The sequence below is a fragment of the Puntigrus tetrazona genome, chromosome 3 (assembly GCF_018831695.1).
Source record: "Puntigrus tetrazona isolate hp1 chromosome 3, ASM1883169v1, whole genome shotgun sequence".
In the NCBI taxonomy this organism is placed as follows: domain Eukaryota; kingdom Metazoa; phylum Chordata; class Actinopteri; order Cypriniformes; family Cyprinidae; genus Puntigrus; species Puntigrus tetrazona.
The window spans coordinates 13,453,682-13,472,016 of record NC_056701.1 but is presented as its reverse complement, the minus strand read 5'-3'; the positions used below and the strand labels follow the sequence as shown (position 1 = coordinate 13,472,016).

The 18,335-nt window shown below is 38.1% G+C and overlaps 2 protein-coding genes across 2 annotated transcripts; one reads left to right on the top strand and one right to left on the bottom strand.

The window, feature by feature from the left end:
• Positions 1–3,865: 3,865 nt before the first annotated feature.
• cdk5r1a (cyclin-dependent kinase 5, regulatory subunit 1a (p35)) lies at positions 3,866–9,965 on the bottom strand. The gene is made up of 2 exons (XM_043235288.1): positions 9,187–9,965; positions 3,866–8,503 (listed from the first exon to the last, which is right to left on the bottom strand). Exon 2 carries the CDS (start codon positions 8,464–8,466, stop codon positions 7,543–7,545), a length of 924 nt encoding a protein of 307 aa, XP_043091223.1. The 5' UTR covers positions 8,467–8,503; positions 9,187–9,965; the 3' UTR covers positions 3,866–7,542.
• Positions 9,966–11,201: 1,236 nt separating this feature from the next.
• Positions 11,202–17,751, top strand: psmd11a (proteasome 26S subunit, non-ATPase 11a). The gene is made up of 13 exons (XM_043235287.1): positions 11,202–11,352; positions 12,560–12,661; positions 12,794–12,990; positions 13,649–13,706; positions 13,800–13,994; positions 14,791–14,935; positions 15,023–15,083; positions 15,513–15,575; positions 15,666–15,791; positions 15,875–15,910; positions 16,008–16,059; positions 16,762–16,904; positions 17,002–17,751. Exons 1-12 carry the CDS (start codon positions 11,265–11,267, stop codon positions 16,902–16,904), a joined length of 1,266 nt encoding a protein of 421 aa, XP_043091222.1. The 5' UTR covers positions 11,202–11,264; the 3' UTR covers positions 17,002–17,751.
• Positions 17,752–18,335: the final 584 nt, after the last annotated feature.

The following is an 18,335-nucleotide window of genomic DNA, read 5'->3' as shown; positions in this document are numbered from 1 at the left end:
TGTTGCTGTCTATGGAGGGACAGAAAGCACTTGAATTTCATCAAAATATTGTATATATTGTATTCTGAAGCTGAAGAAGAAGTTTGGAGTGACACGAGGGTGATTAATTAATGACAGAATTGTAATTTTTGGGCGAACTATCCCCTTAATTGTGTGACGGCGGACCTTGTTTAACTGGCTTAGGAAGATGAAGCCGAACATTTCTTGATCCCCTGCACCCTTCATCTCTTCAGAGCTCTCACTGTGGAGGGCAAACCTTTCGAAGTGATTAGGGCATCATCAGGATGAGTGAGAACGTCAGAATGGAACACAGCGTGCGATACGAGAGACTTGAAAGCAGAGTCGGTTTCGTTTTTCAGATGAGAGGACGGACACACAGCAGACGATAGATGATGGCGAATTTTGTGAAATATCAGACCGCTCGATGTCGCAGCTGACCAATCAGAATCAAGGTTTGTAATGCAAACGCTAAGAAAAACAATTCTAAAAAGGTTTATTGATTTTAGGTTTGCAAAAAACTCGACACAAAGTGCTCATGAAAATCTCTGCCTGTTAACTTCACTAAAATGCAACACCTCAAAATGTCAACACACAGTAATTAGACTCAGTGGGTTTTTCGTTCTTGTTAGGTGCCCTCAGGATACACAGTCAGTGATTAGAATCAGAGCGCGCCGTGTAAAGGCTGCTTTACTCCCTTGTCCCAACATGTGAGATCGCATAGTTGCCAACATATTTTTGTACATGCCAGATGTATTCCAGTATTTTAAGAGTCTGGTCTGGTCTTGAGTGTAAATCAGAGACGCTGTAGGTGCTTTTCCGAACTCTTTTAGCTGTTTAGTTGTTAGAGGCAAATTTAGAGCTATAACATAAGGAACACTTTCTTCAAAATCCCTTCAGCTGGATGAATCCTTCATTGAGTGTGAATATATGCTGATACAATATTTGAGCCTGTAATAGAATTGCTACTGTACTAGCCTACTGAGCACGTTCAGAGTCTGCCAAGCAATGGCATCAGAAAAAAAGCTCTGTATGATCTATATGACATTCTCATAAATATTTGATGAGCTGAGTTTGTCATTTGTTAAATAACTATGCAATTAAACTTTTGCCTTGGCTTAATGTAGCCTACTTTCGCTGATGTTTTAACGTTTCATCACTCCGGCGGCAAATAAAAGAAAAGTTACAACTTGAGTATAGTGATAAAGGATGCTGTTTGTCTGAGGTAAAAGCGCAGACAGAGTGTGTCACATCCAAGGTTTTCTGATATCGATCTCAGTCTATCTCTAAATTACTGCTAGGCAAAGTTGAATAAACAACCGTGAGAACTCAGAGAAACAGACCACTGCCTGAATTGGATTCCACTGCGAAATGACTTCCTCATTTTCATCTATTTAACACCTCATCTATTTCCTCTCCATAATCTAGTGCTGTTGAATAATTGTGTTGACAGGCTGGTGAATTAGTAATTTTGTTTGGTGTGTGTTTAAAAGTCATGGCTGAAAAAAAGAACTGTTGCACCAAGCGTTAGCATGTTTATTTTAATAAACCAAGTTGTTTTTGATATGTAACCAAATAATCGGGACGGAATAATTAGAAAATGTTAATTACAGACAATATTACTGAACCCTAAAGTCTTTTTCAGCGGCAGTAATTTATCGGTTCAGTAACTCAAAAGTGACTACAGCGTTGAGTAACGAGGAATGCTTTTTCATTATTAGGGTTCTGCTTATCCATAAATCTCTCCAAAAACACCCCTACATGCAACAAATGAGAATCTTCTCAGAGACACAGTTTGAATGCATTGTCATCAAATGCTAGACTGAATCGGATTTGACAACGAAGGTCCGTTATATGTTATTATGCAGATATATTATAGACTAGCACAGATATGTTAAATCGTGTCTGATTATTTTAGGCGTACCGTGTCTGTGAGCGTGAGGAAAACACTGCAGAATTATATGAAGTCGTCCATTCGAGCTCGCGCGGTTTGAGTGCCACCTGCTGGCCGCTCAATGCATAATACAGAGATGGGTCACTAATTATAGGTAAATAAGTATAATACAATATAATACGTCCATATTATATAATTGTACATGATTCCTATTACCTAATAAAACGCATGCATTCCCCCCCCCCTGCTTTTCAAGTGAAATATTCAGCCATAAGCCCGGTGTGGTGGCTGTGCTGTACAGTTATTGCTCTTTGACGGTCTGTTGTGCGTCTCTTTGATGTGTCTGCAGTTCCATCTGTGTTCTGCAGAGTACACATGGCAGGAATATTCAGGAACAGCTGGTTGTTTTAACAGCTGGCTTACAGTGTCTATGCTCTTAGATTTTAAATAGGCATTCTGGTTAGAGGCTCGGTCAGCCTGTCATAAAGCGTGTGGACAAGCATGCAAGCTACATTCATTATTTCATAATGCTTATGCACACACTTTATGACTACTGACATTTTTTGGCCGTGATAGCTGACATAGTAAGGTAGGCTGTAAGAACATTGACTCTTGATAAATGTTTATATTCTTTATATTATTATTATTATTATTATTATTATTATTATTATTATTATTATTATTATTATATTTATTTCTATTAAATATTTTCTTTATTATTGTTATTATTTAATCACAATAAACATAAATCACATATATTAAAAGGGATTTAAGGACCAATCAGAACCAAACTTAGAGACAAATTCAGAATATTACTGAATTTTAAGTGATCACTGACATCTAGCGTAATTTGGATAAAAGTGTAACTTGCGTTATTTGGAAAAACGTCTTTGGATGAGTTTTATCATAATACTATCATTATATATATATATATATATATATATATATATATATATATATATATATATATATATATATATATATATACTATGCTTTAGTTTTTATATTTTACTTTTTATTTTTATTTTAGTTTTTAATAATTCATTTCATTTTAATCAAATTCATTTTAATTAATTATATATATATATATATATATATATATATATATATATATATATATATATATATATATATATATATATTTCTATATAGAACTTTTAGTACTATATTTAGTACTTTTTAGTGCATTTAATTGAAAATGTTTTCTAATTTTCGTTTCGGTTTTAAGTTTTTATATGCATGGTGTATATTTTTATTTACCTGTATTTCAGTTCCTGAAAACGAATTTAATAGCTGAATTAACACTAACAACACCGCATCACTGTGGGGCGGGGCTATCTGTTCACAGACCAATGACAGGCAGGGAAACTTTCTTCCCTCGGGAAACCTGTTTGCGAACAGTAGGCCTAATTTGGTGTTAGCGCCATTAACTCGCCCTCACCGTGTGTCAACGGCGTCTGAAGCTTACATGTAAGCCACAGGACACTCTACGAACCTTGCAAATTAGAAAGCATTTAAGTGACTGGGCTGTTTTAACATCTGCAATAGCCGCGTCTGCAGTAAGATGTCAGTTAAGCCTAGCTAGCAGGACGGAGGCGGCGCTGAAAGCTTCACCCCACCCATCCACAAAAATACATAGGCTGCTGATAGGAAAATACACGCTTCTTCACTCAATCTGGGACATGTTCTCCAGCAGATGGCAGTGTGCCGCATTGTGATGTGTAGCCTATTGAGTTACGTAATACTGCAGTTGCCTCTCATTACTAGTCAATGAGGTGCCCGTGTCTTACACGTGTAATGTATGGTCACGGAATGAGGAGAAAAATATTATAAATATGTAAGAAATTAAATTCTGTCGTGCACATGTCAAGCGGTAATCCGTGTGTTAAAAATAAAAAAGTACGTAGATGCAAAAGTATATATGTATATAAGTCATATGCATGAAACGTAGAATAAAAAACAGGACACGTAATCGATGTTTTTGCTTGCAAATGCACATTTTTATATAAAGTAGATAGAAGAGTTGACCAAAGTCATTGCACAAACTCACATTCATACACACGCATATACTGTAACAGATTGCTTCTTTAAATATATTAGTTACATCTCATTGTTGTTTCATTTTGATCAACGAAGTTCACACAACGTGAAACATAAAGAAAAGAGAAAATCATATATCAGTCTCTTGTTGCTATACAGTTTTTTTCTCTGTTGAAGAATGTTACGTCAACCACAAAAATTGTATAAAACATAATAACACAATTTTGCCTCTTTCGTTATCTATGACAAGAACAGAGTTGCTGTAATAATGGCCTTTCTCCAAGCCGATCTGTTATGGTCCGTTATCATAGCGTCCTGTTTCCCGTTCTACCAATGCAGCCATTGTTGTTGTAGCGTCAATGTCTTTTTGCCCTTCGTACAAAACTTAACTACATTCAGCTAACCAATGAGAAAGGTCTTGTTATGGGTAAAACGTGATATCTGCATCAATAGCACCATCAGAAAGTCTCATCAGAATGAGGCCAGACACAAAATATGGGGGGGTAAATGTAGATACGATATCACCAAATGATCAGAAAATACCTTTGTGTTTAAATGATCTCATACATCAACTGAAAAAAAACTTACAAAAGACAAAAATGGGTTTAAAGACTATGTTCTGTTAGCTTTTGTTAGTCATTGATCTTTAAATCTTCAAATATGCATATTGCTAAATGTAGTGCAATCAGGCCACAGATGACCTGCCATCTGAGTTGATTTGATCACTTTTGTGTGCTACAGGTAATTCTTCTTAGCATTTCATCAGTATCTTATCGTTTGCATATTGAAAAGCTGCTGCACTTCCACAAAGGCCTGTTAAGAGTCAAATATCTATTGAACCCCTTTGCAAATGTTAATATTATACCCGTGAACTGCTTTAAAGTACCTCCTTCATCACCTTTAACAAAATGGTGCGCTTGTCCTCAAGTCATATAAGCTTGAACAATGAGTGAACAACGCATCGAGAAAATGCTGATGAAAATCTCTCATTCACAGGAACGACTGCACCTTGTTCTCAGGATGATTACTGATTACATCACTTTAAAACATCTCATCAGCAACCAATCTACTATTAACACTGGTTTGTAGCGTGTGTCCAATTACGGAAGTGAAATCAAACCAACTGTGTTCTCAAATTTGTTAATACTCTCTCTCAGATACGTGAGAGCGCACACATTGCTGGAAAAAAAGAAGACTAAAAAGGAGTGTTTTTGGGCAAAATTAATATGTATCATTTTTGTAAGTGCTTTCTTTTAACAGGCCTTTTCTAAGCTAAATAGTAACGGTTACTTTTTTAGCATGTGACTCTTGCACTATTATGTTTTTCAGAGTTTCTTGTATCTGATATAGGGCTTTTGTGTATTTAAAATAACTGTAGGGTTTCGTATGCAAGCATAATTATGAAAATAGTATTCTGGACATTATAATGGATGGAAAACGATTGCGATTTTCAACAATACAAGCATTTTTCCCTTTCTTTTTTAACAAAATATTTGTGACATTGTATGTCTCCTACTCAAGTCTTTCTATAATGCCCCTTCTCCTCTGCCCCTTCAAAAATATCCCTTTCCTAATGAGAAGGCTACAAAAACTTAGTGTACTTCTAGCTGACTTTTATAACTTTTATGTCTTTATGGCACATTAGTTTTGGAACACCGTCCAAAAGAACATCATACAAAAATTGTGACCATCAAATCATAAACAAAGATCTTTTAAAAAGTGTGTGGTCGGTCAAAGAAGCATGCATTAACACCCGTATAAGAACATACAGTACTTGCTGTTGAAAATACATAAAATATCTACCTCTCCGTTTGTTTGTTCCCTATTAGACATTTCAGTTCTTTTCAATAATGACGATAGGTAGCGCAACTTGGAAAACAAGTCTCCTTCTCAGAATGAAAGTTGGAAGCGGTGCGGTCGTTTCTTCATCACAAATTGTGAATCATTTTAGCTCGTAAAGAACAATAAATTTCCTTAATATAGAATGTCATTAACAACAACAACTGATGTATGTTTGGACAGACCACCTCAACAAATGGCCTCGAACCTGCAGCAGTTTAAGACCCAGACCTTCTTTAAAGGCCACTAAGATATGCTAAACAAACGTAACAAGTTGAAAACGTGATGCCATGCAAGAGCAGCAGTTCACGGTCCTCATATATATATCACTTCCTCAATGTGTAGGATTTATGTGAATGTAGAAATCGCAGAAGGTCAAACTAGAGTCTTTGGTTTGTACAATTTTGAAAGTGTCGCTAACTCGGCTCTCGTTTTCAAACTACTCAGTCTGTTGTGAGCACGGCAAGCTGTAAGGATTGCTTTTCAATTCAGTCAAGAGTCAAGAAGCATTTTTTATTGGGAGTCATAAAGACTGCTGCTCGTGTTTGTGTGTGGATGGAATCACTTGGAAAGGTCGACATGCTGCACGGTCGGTTTATCCTGCAGTTGATTCGTTGACCTCAGGAACGCCACGCGACCCGTCAATGAACACCTTGTTGGCTGGCAAGGTGTCGTCCTGCGTCTTGGTCAGACCTTAAAGGAATAGTTCACTAAAAAATAAGAATTTCTTGAACATTTACTCACTATCACACCATCCAAGATGTAGATGAATTTGTTTGTGCATCAAAACAGATTTGGAGAAATTTAGCATCACTAATAAATCTTCTGCAGTGAACGGGTGCCGTTGGTTTTGAACAGTTTTTGTTTGCAAACGGCGCTTTATTGGTCCGCACTTCTCTGGTGAAAGCAATAACATGAATAGAAGACTCATATATTAGATTAAACTCCTTTTTAATACAAACAGACAGCTTTTTACTTCAAAAGACATTCATTGATAGACCTTATAATTGATAGAGTCTTGTGGATGTCTTCATCAGCTGTTTGGGCTCTCATTGCGGGGTATGCCTCTAAAGTATATTAGTAAGCTTTTAAGTTTGTGTAGAAATAACTACTCAACCAGATCTTCAATTGGGATTTAATTAGAAGTACCTGGGGTGAACATGGAAAATCTGCTTTTCTTACTTTGATCCTTGGTTGTGGAATGATTTTCAGATCAATACTCCACTAGAAGCAATTCTTTCTTTGAATATTATTTAAAAAAAAATCTGTTTTAATTAAAATGTTTAGTTATGATTATCGTTTTGCTTTATTTGTGTATTATTCTTTGTTTTTTGGTATGTTACTTTTACGTTTATGTGAATTTTATTTTGCGCTGCCATATTGGCCAGGACTTCCTGGAAGAAGAGATTTCTTTTAATCTCAGTAATTAATTGTCTTTTCCTGGACAAATAAAAATAAATTAAATAAAAAATTACGACAGCACCCATTCACTGCAGATGATCTATTAGTGAGCGAGTGAGACAAACTCAACTCATCTTGGGTGGCCTGAGGATGAGTAAAAAGTACACATTCTTATTTATAGGTGAACTATTCCTTCTAGTCGCATTCATTGCTACAAATAAGCTTCAAAACTATGCTCTGAAGCTTTTTAATACTAATGACACTAAAGTGTTTTTTGTAAAAAAAACAAAACAAAGAAAACAATGTTTTTTTGTGTGTGTGCACAAACTTTTTATGCACATTCTTTTTCTGTTTATGCACCAACGCCTTACTTATCGATCCAGGCCTATAAGCAGCCGGCTCTCCTCCTCCTTTTGACTTTCGTTTTTCAGGTCAGCGAAAACCTGCGTGAAGTAGTGCGGGTCAGAGTTAAGCTGGAGCATTTTGCTACTCATGCGGTTGATGATCGCCAGACTGCGATTCCAGAAGGCATCCTTATCCGTCTCCACCAGGAAGGGCTTGAGCGGGTATGAAATCTCGTTTCCCATGTAGGAGTAGGACAGGTAGAGGCAAGTGAGCAGCTCGGCCTGTAGCTCGCGCTCACTGGACACCTCGGCCGAAATGACCTCACGGCAGAGCATGTAGAGGAAGACCACGTTCGCGGGGGTGATGAAGCCCTGGTCCTGCCAGCCCTGCAGCAGAAGGGAACGGTCCACGCTACGCAGCCACAGGACGGGGTCGGCGGGTGAGAGGCGCTTCAGACGGTAGCAGCGGCGACACAAGAACTCGCCCAGGCTCCTTAAGAGCTCGCTGGTGGAGGCCTGCACGATCACTCGTTTGGGTGTGCCCGCGTTGGTCGCCTGGCCCACCGATCCAGTGATGGAGGTCCTCTTCGCAGTGGAGGCCACATTGGCGGTGGTTTTGGAGGTGGGAATGGAGCTCACGGCCGGCTCCTGGGTGAAGCCGGAGAGGTTGGCACAAGACTGGGACTTCTTCAGGTTTTGGCTGTTGAGGGTGCCCACGCTCTCTTCATCTTGACTGTCCCCAGAGGCCAGCTTCTTAGAACCTTTTCTCTTGGCCGAAGCTGCCACGATGCGCTTCCATGGCAGGACATTGATGAGCGACTGACGCTTCAAGCTCTTGTCCTTGGCGTTTTTACTGTTCTGCACAGCTGTATAATGTGCCAGAGGGGGTGGTATTTCATCAAACAGGCCTGCCTTTCGGTAGCTCGGGGAGACTGAGAGTACAGTTCCCATGTTGCCTTGATTATTACGGGGTCTTTAGATACAGAATCTGCCCATTAAAGACATAAATACGAATGTTTAGATACACAATACTGTTCTAAATTAAGCTGTAGTTTTGATGAAACCACCATCACCAATTAAACAGTACATACAGACACGTGCAAAACATGTATGGATTTCTATATATATTGTACGGCATGGATCGAAACCCAAATGTAAAAATCTTACAATTATTTTTGATACATATACAGGTAGATTTCTCTTTTTTTACTGAACTGTACAGCTGGTATGCGATTCACCAGGAGATTCAGCAGAATATGCGAAAGCATCCATCTTAGCTTCAAAATGGAAGGCGAGAATGTAAACATATTCATTCTCAATTCATATCCATTTGTAAAAAAAAAAACACCTCTCGGCGCAGACTGGAAATTGTTAGCTGACTCACAAATGATTACATTTAAGCTTTAAAACGTTTTGGAACCGATCATTTACCGAGGTCTTTAAAATGTTTAGTGGGTCAACACGAGGAAATGAGAACATCACGCTTCAGACAAAACGAGCAGTCGTAAATCAAGATAGCATCTTTATAACGATGGGCTCGTGTGCACGGTACGATTCGGGTTTTCTTATTTTGCCAACAGTTTTAGAGCGAAATGCGTTTTTGAAAGGAACATCGTTTGAATTTAAAAAACAGCATAAATGGTTTATATACATAAAATGTCGGTTACTTACTAATCAATCCGTCTTCCTCGCTGTGATAAATGTAGATATAGAAGAAGAAGAATAGGTAAATATATAAATATTCGTCGAGTATCCTCTTTTTCCTCAGCGTGTCGCACTGTGGAACGTGCTCGTCGTTGTCCAAGGTTCTGAAAATGGGACGTCAGCGATGAAATAATGCTTCTACGTAAAGCAACGATGCAGGGTTCAGGATTCTCCGGTTGCTAAGGTTACTTCCCAGATGCGCGCCACGTCTTCCCACATAAACCCTCGATACAGGGCAATTTTGTTGCTTCTCGTTCATCACAATCAATCTCGGGTCTGTTTTACGTCTGCCCGTCTGTGATCTTGCTGTTGAACTGCGCAGGCGGAGGAATTACACGCCAGGCTCGAATGTAACTAGAAATGCGTAAAAATAAAGCTCCGCGTCAGACTTCGATCATTGACCGCTATTTTTCCAGAGAGCGGGGTCATTGGTGCGCTCTCGTGGAGAAGCCGAATCTCAGATGGGTGGCTGGGCTCCCTCAGGTTATCTGTCCCTGATGCTTCATGTGCGCGCTGTCCACAGCACCGAGCAGCTGTTATAGCGCTTCCTGAGCTTCAACGTGAAAGGTAGACTTTTAACTTTAGATGCCCTGTTTCTGCATGACGGGCCAGCTGTTGACAGATTACAGTCTTTAATCAAGACCCAGAGAGTGTGGAAAGTCTCACACACAACGCTCGAGACAGATTAACTTAAATCCTGATGTGCAGTAATGTCGCCGAGCCTTTGTAGAGCTCAGTGGCGCAGTGACTTGAATGGGCAACCCCATCCCCCTCCGATCTCTCTCACACCCACACACACACTCTCTATCTGTCATGCTTATCCAATCATCCTGCTCTCACTTTACAATAGTAAGAAATAGTTTTCGGTGGCGACGGTGTTTTACACCGTTACGTGTCATTGATGAATCATTGATGAAGCAGCACTTCAGATTAAGTGAAGGTGTAGGCTAAGATGAAATCTATCTATCTAAATTCTCGAAAATTCAGTTGTTCACAGCATTCAAGTAAGTTTACATTAAAAGCTTCACTTTCAATACAAACATTTTTTGCTTGGCACAGCAGAATTTCACATTCAAATCCACTAAAACTACCAAAGCATTTCATATTTTACAAATCAAGAATAACAGTTCTTTCTAATGCTTCATTGAGACATGTTTTATTATTATTATGTTTTTTTGTACATATATGGTTTAAGGTTAAATTTAAGTTTAAAAATAATTAACTAAATTCAAAGAACTTTTGTGGTGGCTGTGTCTGAGTGAGAAAAGAATAGGTTACATATATACAGTTGTTGTCAAAATAGCTAGCTAATAGACCTTACAGGTCTGAAAATATTAACCTTTTTTGCCCCCAAAGCATGATTTTATTTCCTAATGGTTGCGAACATGCAGATGGTTGCTTTGAGCACAACAAACAACAGATGGAGTGAGTCATACTGTTTTTATCCTCTTTTAACTTTAATATTTGATATGTCCACCTTTTGCAGCAATTACAGCAACACATCCCTCTGGCATAGTGTCAGTATTCCTATTTAATGTCATCACATGACTTCTGAGTGTACAACAGATCTGTCCAGTTTACTTTCCATCTCACCATAAATTTGCTCGACCTGACTTTGAGGGGTCAATCCATCAATAGTTTCAGCAATAGTTCATTTTATGGGTGTTGCGTGGCGGTCAATTTAATGAAAACAAACGAAACCTCTTAAATATCCAGCGTTCTAACAATTTTGCCCACCTCTGTAAGTTGAAAAATGTCTTCACTAAATTTAGCCTAGCTATTTGAAAATATTTGCAACGCTGTCGCAATAAATTGCGATGTGCTTACTAAGTGAAGAAGTAAAAAAAGAAGAAGTTAACAAGTATTTTTAAAAAATGGGTTGAGACTATAAAAACTGTATTTCTGATAAGCTAAGCCCCGCACATCCTACTGGAATGAGTCATACTGCCTCTGTAAACTCAATCTCCCAGCGGCCTCTGCGGCGCTTCCGGTAGCGTGTGTAGTGATGATTGTTATGTGAATCAGGCAATTGGTGAATTGGTAAGATGGCGGCTGCGGCGGTAGAGTTTCAGAGAGCACAGTCGCTGCTCAGCACGGATCGGAATGCGTCCATTGACATTTTACATGCCATAGGTAAGCGTCTTCTGTCCCGATGACCTTTGGACCTCTTGTGTTATTTTAGTAGAAGAAACTGTGCTTTTAACACACGGACCATGTCCCTCGTGTGATTTGTAGAACAGCAGCTAAATGTGTTAGCCGGTTTCATGCTGCTGACTCACTGTGACAGGCGTGAGAGACTGTAGCCGGACCGATACACTGTGATATTAATAACTGTTAACTTTATAAACGAGCTGCTGCGCTCTTTTAGACTTTGTCATCAAGAGTAGTTTTATTGCTTGTTGACTGTAGGGCTGTTTGAAGAGAAGACAATTTTCAGTGAAACTGCCACCAGTGTAAACAGTTAGCTAATCAGCTAGCTTCAGTTCTAAATGAACGCGAATCCCCATTTAGTGGTCATCTGAATGTATTTCGGAAAACTGGGATAAATAAATGTTTGTGTTTAGGTGATCGGTGTCCTAATTATGCTTATGTACAATTAGAGAAATGATTGGCGTTTTCTAAATGAAGGGACTGCCACAACTTTGCATGACAACTGAATTAGCTTCGCTAGCTAGTGACATTCTGGCTTCTTATAATATTTACGTATGAATTAACACGGTGGACAATTGATGCCAAGAAAGTCTGAAAAATGTAATTTAAACTACATTGTGGTAGATATGAGGTATAAAAACACGACGAGGTTTCTTTACATTTAAAGTCAGTGGTCAAATACTTTTCTCTCCGATCGCATAGTTACGCTATAAAATGTCAGCGTCAGCAAGTTTAGTTTGGTATTAAGTTTGATGCGTGTTAGTTTGTCACGGATAATTTGATAGCATGCCACTCCATTTTTTTACGCATCTTCTGCAGAATCTCATGTTTCAAGCGTTTTAACCTTTTTTTAAAACTTCTTCATATAACAAATGGGCGGTTTTTTTTACGATAAATCCAAACGGCATACAGAGAAAATAAATATTGCAAAAAAAGGGATATTTAATAAGCAAATCAAATTATAATCTAAATTAAATTAACATGGCACTAAGTAGCCTATTTTAGAAACTTTCAAGGCATTCCTAAATGAATTTTAAAAGTTTAATTAATTTTAGCTCGGAGCAACTTGTATATGGAAATATGCATATATATATATATATATATATATATATATATATATATATATATATATATATATATATATATATATATATATATATATACAATAAAACTCTGTGTATATTCACAGTCAAACGAGACATCCAAGACAATGATGAAGAGGCTGTGCGTGTCAAAGAGCAGAGTATCTTGGAGCTGGGTGGACTGCTGGCCAAGACTGGACAAGCTGCTGGTAAACATCATGGCCCAATCAGTATTCACACACACTAATGGTTTTGATGTTTTTTTAAAGGCAAATACTCTTGTCAGCATTCATTTTTCTCAAGGTTAATAGCTATTGTGCATATATTGGTGCTTTTTGCAGAATTGGGAGGTTTGCTGAAGTATGTCCGACCGTTCCTGAACTCCATCAGCAAAGCAAAGGCAGCACGGTTGGTGCGCTCTCTGCTTGACATGTTCTTGGACATGGAGGCAGCTACCGGTCAGGAGGTGGAGTTGTGTTTGGAGTGCATTGAATGGGCCAAATCAGAGAAAAGGACCTTTCTACGGCAGGCCCTGGAGGTGAGCACACTTAGAGGCTAAATCTGAGACTTGAGAAAACAACATTCGTTACTGTTGCTATATCTAGCTGTTTCAGAAGGTGCATTCTGTAATTTTTTTGTTGGCTTGGACAATGTGTTACTGATGTTTGTACCGAGGTAAAGGGACTGGGTTATGTGGCTGATCATGTGATCTTGACAGAACTGTCACTACTTCACAGCCATTTAAAATAACTGTTTTATGTTTTAATATATCTTAAATCCAAAATGTATTCCTGTGATGGCAAAGCTGATTTTTTTTTTAAGCATAATTACTCCTGTCTTTGGTGTCGTATACTTCTTATTTGAATGATTCACATGAATCAGTTAATACACACAAAGCGATATATTGGCCAGCTCTAATTTCTTTAAAAAAAATTTTTTTTATAATCTTGCTGACCCTGATATTTTGAACTGTAATGTATGTTGCAAATTAATTGAAATCCAGTCTGTCTGTTCAGACTAAAATGGCAGTCTAAATCAGTTTTGAACCAGAATTAAAACCCACATATCAGTTCTATTTGGGTAGAATCCAATGTTTTCAAGCACTATTTATTGTTTTGCTGTCAGAGCTGCTAAAAACAAAAAGGATATGAGTTCGAAAAACCTACTTTCTTATTACTGTTACTTCAATCCTTTAGGCCCGTCTGGTCTCTTTATACTTTGACACCAAACGTTACCAAGAGGCTCTACAGCTTGGTGAGTCCCTTGTTGTTGACACCTTCATGTTCTTAAGCTAGAGCAAAGTATTCGTGGTCTGTAACCACTGTCCTCTTCTTCCTCGTCCACCAGGCTCTCAGCTCCTGCAAGAGCTGAAGAAGATGGATGATAAAGCTCTGCTGGTGGAGCTCCAGCTGCTGGAAAGCAAGACATATCATGCACTGAGCAACTTGCCCAAGGCCAGAGCGGCTCTCACCTCTGCCAGGACCACAGCAAACGCCATCTACTGCCCCCCAAAGCTGCAGGCTGCTCTAGACATGCAGTCAGGTATATTTCCACAGAAGACACTGAAAGCAAAGTTGCTGTGCAACAAGATATATTCGCAACCAGTCTGCACACATTTGTTTTTATTGTAACATTCACATGCATCGATCGAAATAGTGTGCATCAATAGAATCTGTCTGAAATACTTACTGCAAAACCAGTGACTGTCTTGCTTCTCAGAAAGCCACATCACATCCACTTAGGTGTGTGTCAGGAGCCTTTTTTTTTAAATTATTCTGTTTTTTTAAACACACAGCCAAATCATTTATCGCGTAGACACTGAGTTTGGAAAGTTGCAACTTTGCCATGTGAATTTCATAGTGGAAGCCTCCAATATTTAACATGCATTACAAATGACTTGCGCAGTCTGTGCTGGAGTTGGTGTGTATTTTAAACCTTCTCACAGCTTTTCTGCCACCTAGGATTTTGGCTTGATATTTGCATTAAGTCAAGTGTTTTCCAACCTTTTCGACGCTCTCTGTGCTTTTTCTGCTGCACTGTCACTCACACAATCACACGCTTGCTCTGCTCCACATCAGTGTGTGCGCACCATTACAGTATTAGCAGCCATAATTCATTATGCATCATCGATACTGAGCCATCTTTCTGCAAACGTTTAATTAAGAGTTATGTGCATTACTTAAGTTGAGCAAATGGAGGTAAAACTGATTGTATGTGATATATTGATTTACAAGGTTTATCAACATGGGGATTTTTGAGCTTGTTTTGGACATACTGCATATATAGAGTTCTTGTACTGAGTGCATCACCTCCTTTTTTTTTTTTTTTTTCCTTGCAGGCATTATTCACGCTGCTGAGGAGAAGGACTGGAAGACAGCATATTCATACTTTTATGAGGCTTTTGAAGGCTATGACTCTATTGACAGTCCCCGTGCCATCACTGCACTCAAGTACATGCTCCTCTGCAAGATCATGCTCAACTCGTGAGTCCTGGGGTTTCTAGTGTCACTTTTTTTCTCTTTCTTAAAGACCTTTGGGCTCGTTAAACCTATATATTTTTGTTTTTACAGGCCAGAGGATGTGCAGGCACTGATCAGTGGAAAGCTTGCCCTCAGATATGCTGGCAGACAGGTAGATGTCTGAGCCAAAGTGTCTTCATTCAATCTCATGGTGTAGTTTTTACACGACCTTTAATTGTGATGTTATACACTGTTTTAAGTTTCATAAGAATTAAATTATTTTTGTTAAATTGTTCAAGAGACAGTAATGTAACAAAAGATTTTTAATTCTTCTAAGAAATCATAAAAAAATATAGTCCAATTGTTTCTTTTAAAAGCATTATATCAAAAATATTAAAATCTACTGACCTTAAACTTTGAGAACAGTAGTGTAAAAATGTTAAATTGAGGGTTACTTTTATATGACCCTGCAGTGCCCTCTAATATGCACACAGTCCCAGCACCTGACCCTGTGTGCTGCTTGACAAGGTGATGTTTTTCTGTTGTGTCTGTTGGCAGAGGATTATGTGGATTAACTTGTCCTGTTTCTCTCTTTCTGTAGACAGATGCACTTAAATGTGTGGCCCAAGCCAGCAAGAACAGGTCACTTGCAGACTTTGAGAAGGTGCTCAGATGCTCAAAACATTAACTTGTTTATTAATTTATTTTTAGAATTTTTTGTTCTTTAATGTCCTTCTCTATGATCTGCATTCAGGCTTTAACAGAGTACAAAGCTGAGCTGCGGGAGGATCCCATCATAAGCACCCACCTGGCCAAACTCTACGACAATCTGCTGGAACAAAACCTCATAAGGGTCATTGAGCCCTTCTCCAGAGTGCAGGTAATGACATGCTTTACCTCAATGTGAGTTCTTAAAACGCTTAGGCCTACTTGTGTACTAAAATTGCTCTTCTATGCCAACAGATTGAACACATTTCTAAGCTAATAAAACTCTCCAAGGTAAGGACTTTTTAAATGGCGAGCAAACTCTCACTGTTTCTTGTGTGCAGTTGTGTTTTAAGCAATTCTCATCCCTTCTCTTTCATTATCTCTTCAGGGGGATGTTGAAAGGAAGCTGTCACAGATGATTTTAGACCAGAAATTCCACGGTATGCCATCATCCTTGTCTTTTATTTCATAAGTGCCCTGTCAGACACGGGACTGTGTGCAAACGTTGATTAACATTTTCAATTCAGATTTTCATTTGATTCTGTGCTTTATTTGGGTATAATTTAGATAGAAGATACTCTCTTCTAATTCTGCCATTAATTTATACACTGTAAAACCCAGTGACTTGATTTTGTGGAAATTGATTTCCTCTTTAATTATAAAAAATAAATATTTGAGTACTTTCATTTCTTAACATTAAATGAAACTGCTTAAATGGTATAGATGAAACATTACTTTTATTTAAAAAAAAAAATCATTAATACAAACTCCAAATCCTATTAGTAACATTGAATTTTGGCGTAAAGTATTATACAGTCCAAAGCAAAGCATGTTGGGAGATGTAACTCATTCAGTTTGCATTTTCCTTAATACTTACTGAGTTCACATAACTTTTTGCAAGTGCAATAAACTTTGTAATTAAGAAAAATAATGAATTCAATAAATATGACTCTTACATTAATTCAAACCATCTGAAATCTGTAAAACTTGCTCAAAAGAGTCATTCATTTCAGGAATTGGACTGAATGTCGCGGTCTATATTTTTACCCAGTCAAGTGTGCACATTTTGTGTTTTGAAATTAAATATTTTTGGTCCCTTCAGATGTTTTTACTGATTTATAATGTTTTTTTAATGCATTTAGGAATCCTTGACCAAGGGGAAGGTGTCCTGATTGTATTTGACGAACCTCCAGTAGACAAAACGTATGAAGCGGCCCTTGAAACAATTCAGAACATGAGCAAAGTAGTGGACTCGCTCTACAACAAAGCCAAGAAATTGACATAGGCAAGTGCATGTTGGGATTTGTGCATAATATTGATGTGTCTCAGAGTGACATGGCGTTACATTTGAAAAATGACTCAGCTCTGCTTTTTTTATGCAGGTTGAGCATTGGACCCTGCAGCTGAGAGCATGGCCAGTGTGGGGGACTCTGAGGGAAGGGGAGGGGGATGTGATGCAGACATCAAGTCAAAAAAAAAAGGTCTAACACCCCAAAAACGGACTGACTCCTGCTTTTGTCCTCTCTGGCTTTCACTTGGACATTTTTTTATCACCTTCCTCAGTGGACAAACTACTTCTACTACTACTATGGGATCACTTTTTTTTTTTTTTTTTTTTTTTTGCTGGTAATGCATTTCTTTGTATCTTGGCTGTGCCTAATAATGGGCCATCAGGGAATCTTCAAAATAATAAAAACTCACTTGCATTATAACTCTATTTGAAATGTATATACATAGATCTCTCATAGAGCAAAGCTGATATGAGAATGATTCAGTTCCCTTGCCAATTCAGGGGCCATTGTGTTGAGTTTTTGACAAGATTCCCTGCATCACCAAACAAACGGTTTTAGCCCCAACTCTGGTCTCCTAAGGAAGTCCCTGGCCTCGCTCCTGGCCTACCTCTTGTGTGGATAGCATACTTGGACTTTTCATGTTGGGCAGAAAAATTCTGATAAGATGCTGTCATCAGGACGGGGTCGTGAGCTGTTGTCATTCCCTGGTCTGTGCATTCCTGCCCTTCCTTCTTCCTCTTTGTACATAACGTTGCCAAGCGCCTCTGTCTGGCCTGTCATGCTATTGCCCTTTTTTTATAACGCTAAAAAAAAACATAATAAAGTCACCAAGAGAACAAGGCTCTGAGTGCTACTGTGTGAGATTCTATGAAATGAGGACAACGAAAGCAATCAAAACCACCAAAAGAGTTCAACCGATGCAAGAGCTATGCCATCTTGATTAGTTTAATGCAGTACACGTGGCAAGTGTTATTTTTTTTGTTTACTTTAAAAAGAAACAGAATATAGAACAAAGGAACCTATTGTTTGGGTTTTTTAATAAGTAGAATATTAAAAGAAAGCTAGTATTAGTTTTTGAAGGTAAAACTAGCAATAAATATGCAATTGCTAAAATAGAACAGAGAGAGAGAGAGAGAGAGAGAGAGAGAGAAAAAAACTATATATAACTACTTGAATAACTAAATATAACTAAACGAAATGTTTTGTTCTTGGTCTGAATTGGATCGTTTTCTTTCGTCCATGCTCTGTTCGCATTGACCAGAAAGAATCAAAAGAACCGATTATTTTCATGATACATTATACTTTACTGACTATTATATTAACACATTTTATCTTACTGCGTTTAATCTTCAGTTCTGTGACGCAAATTAATTTAAATTTTGAATGTAAATTTACGTAGCAACTTAGGCGTCAACAAAGATTAA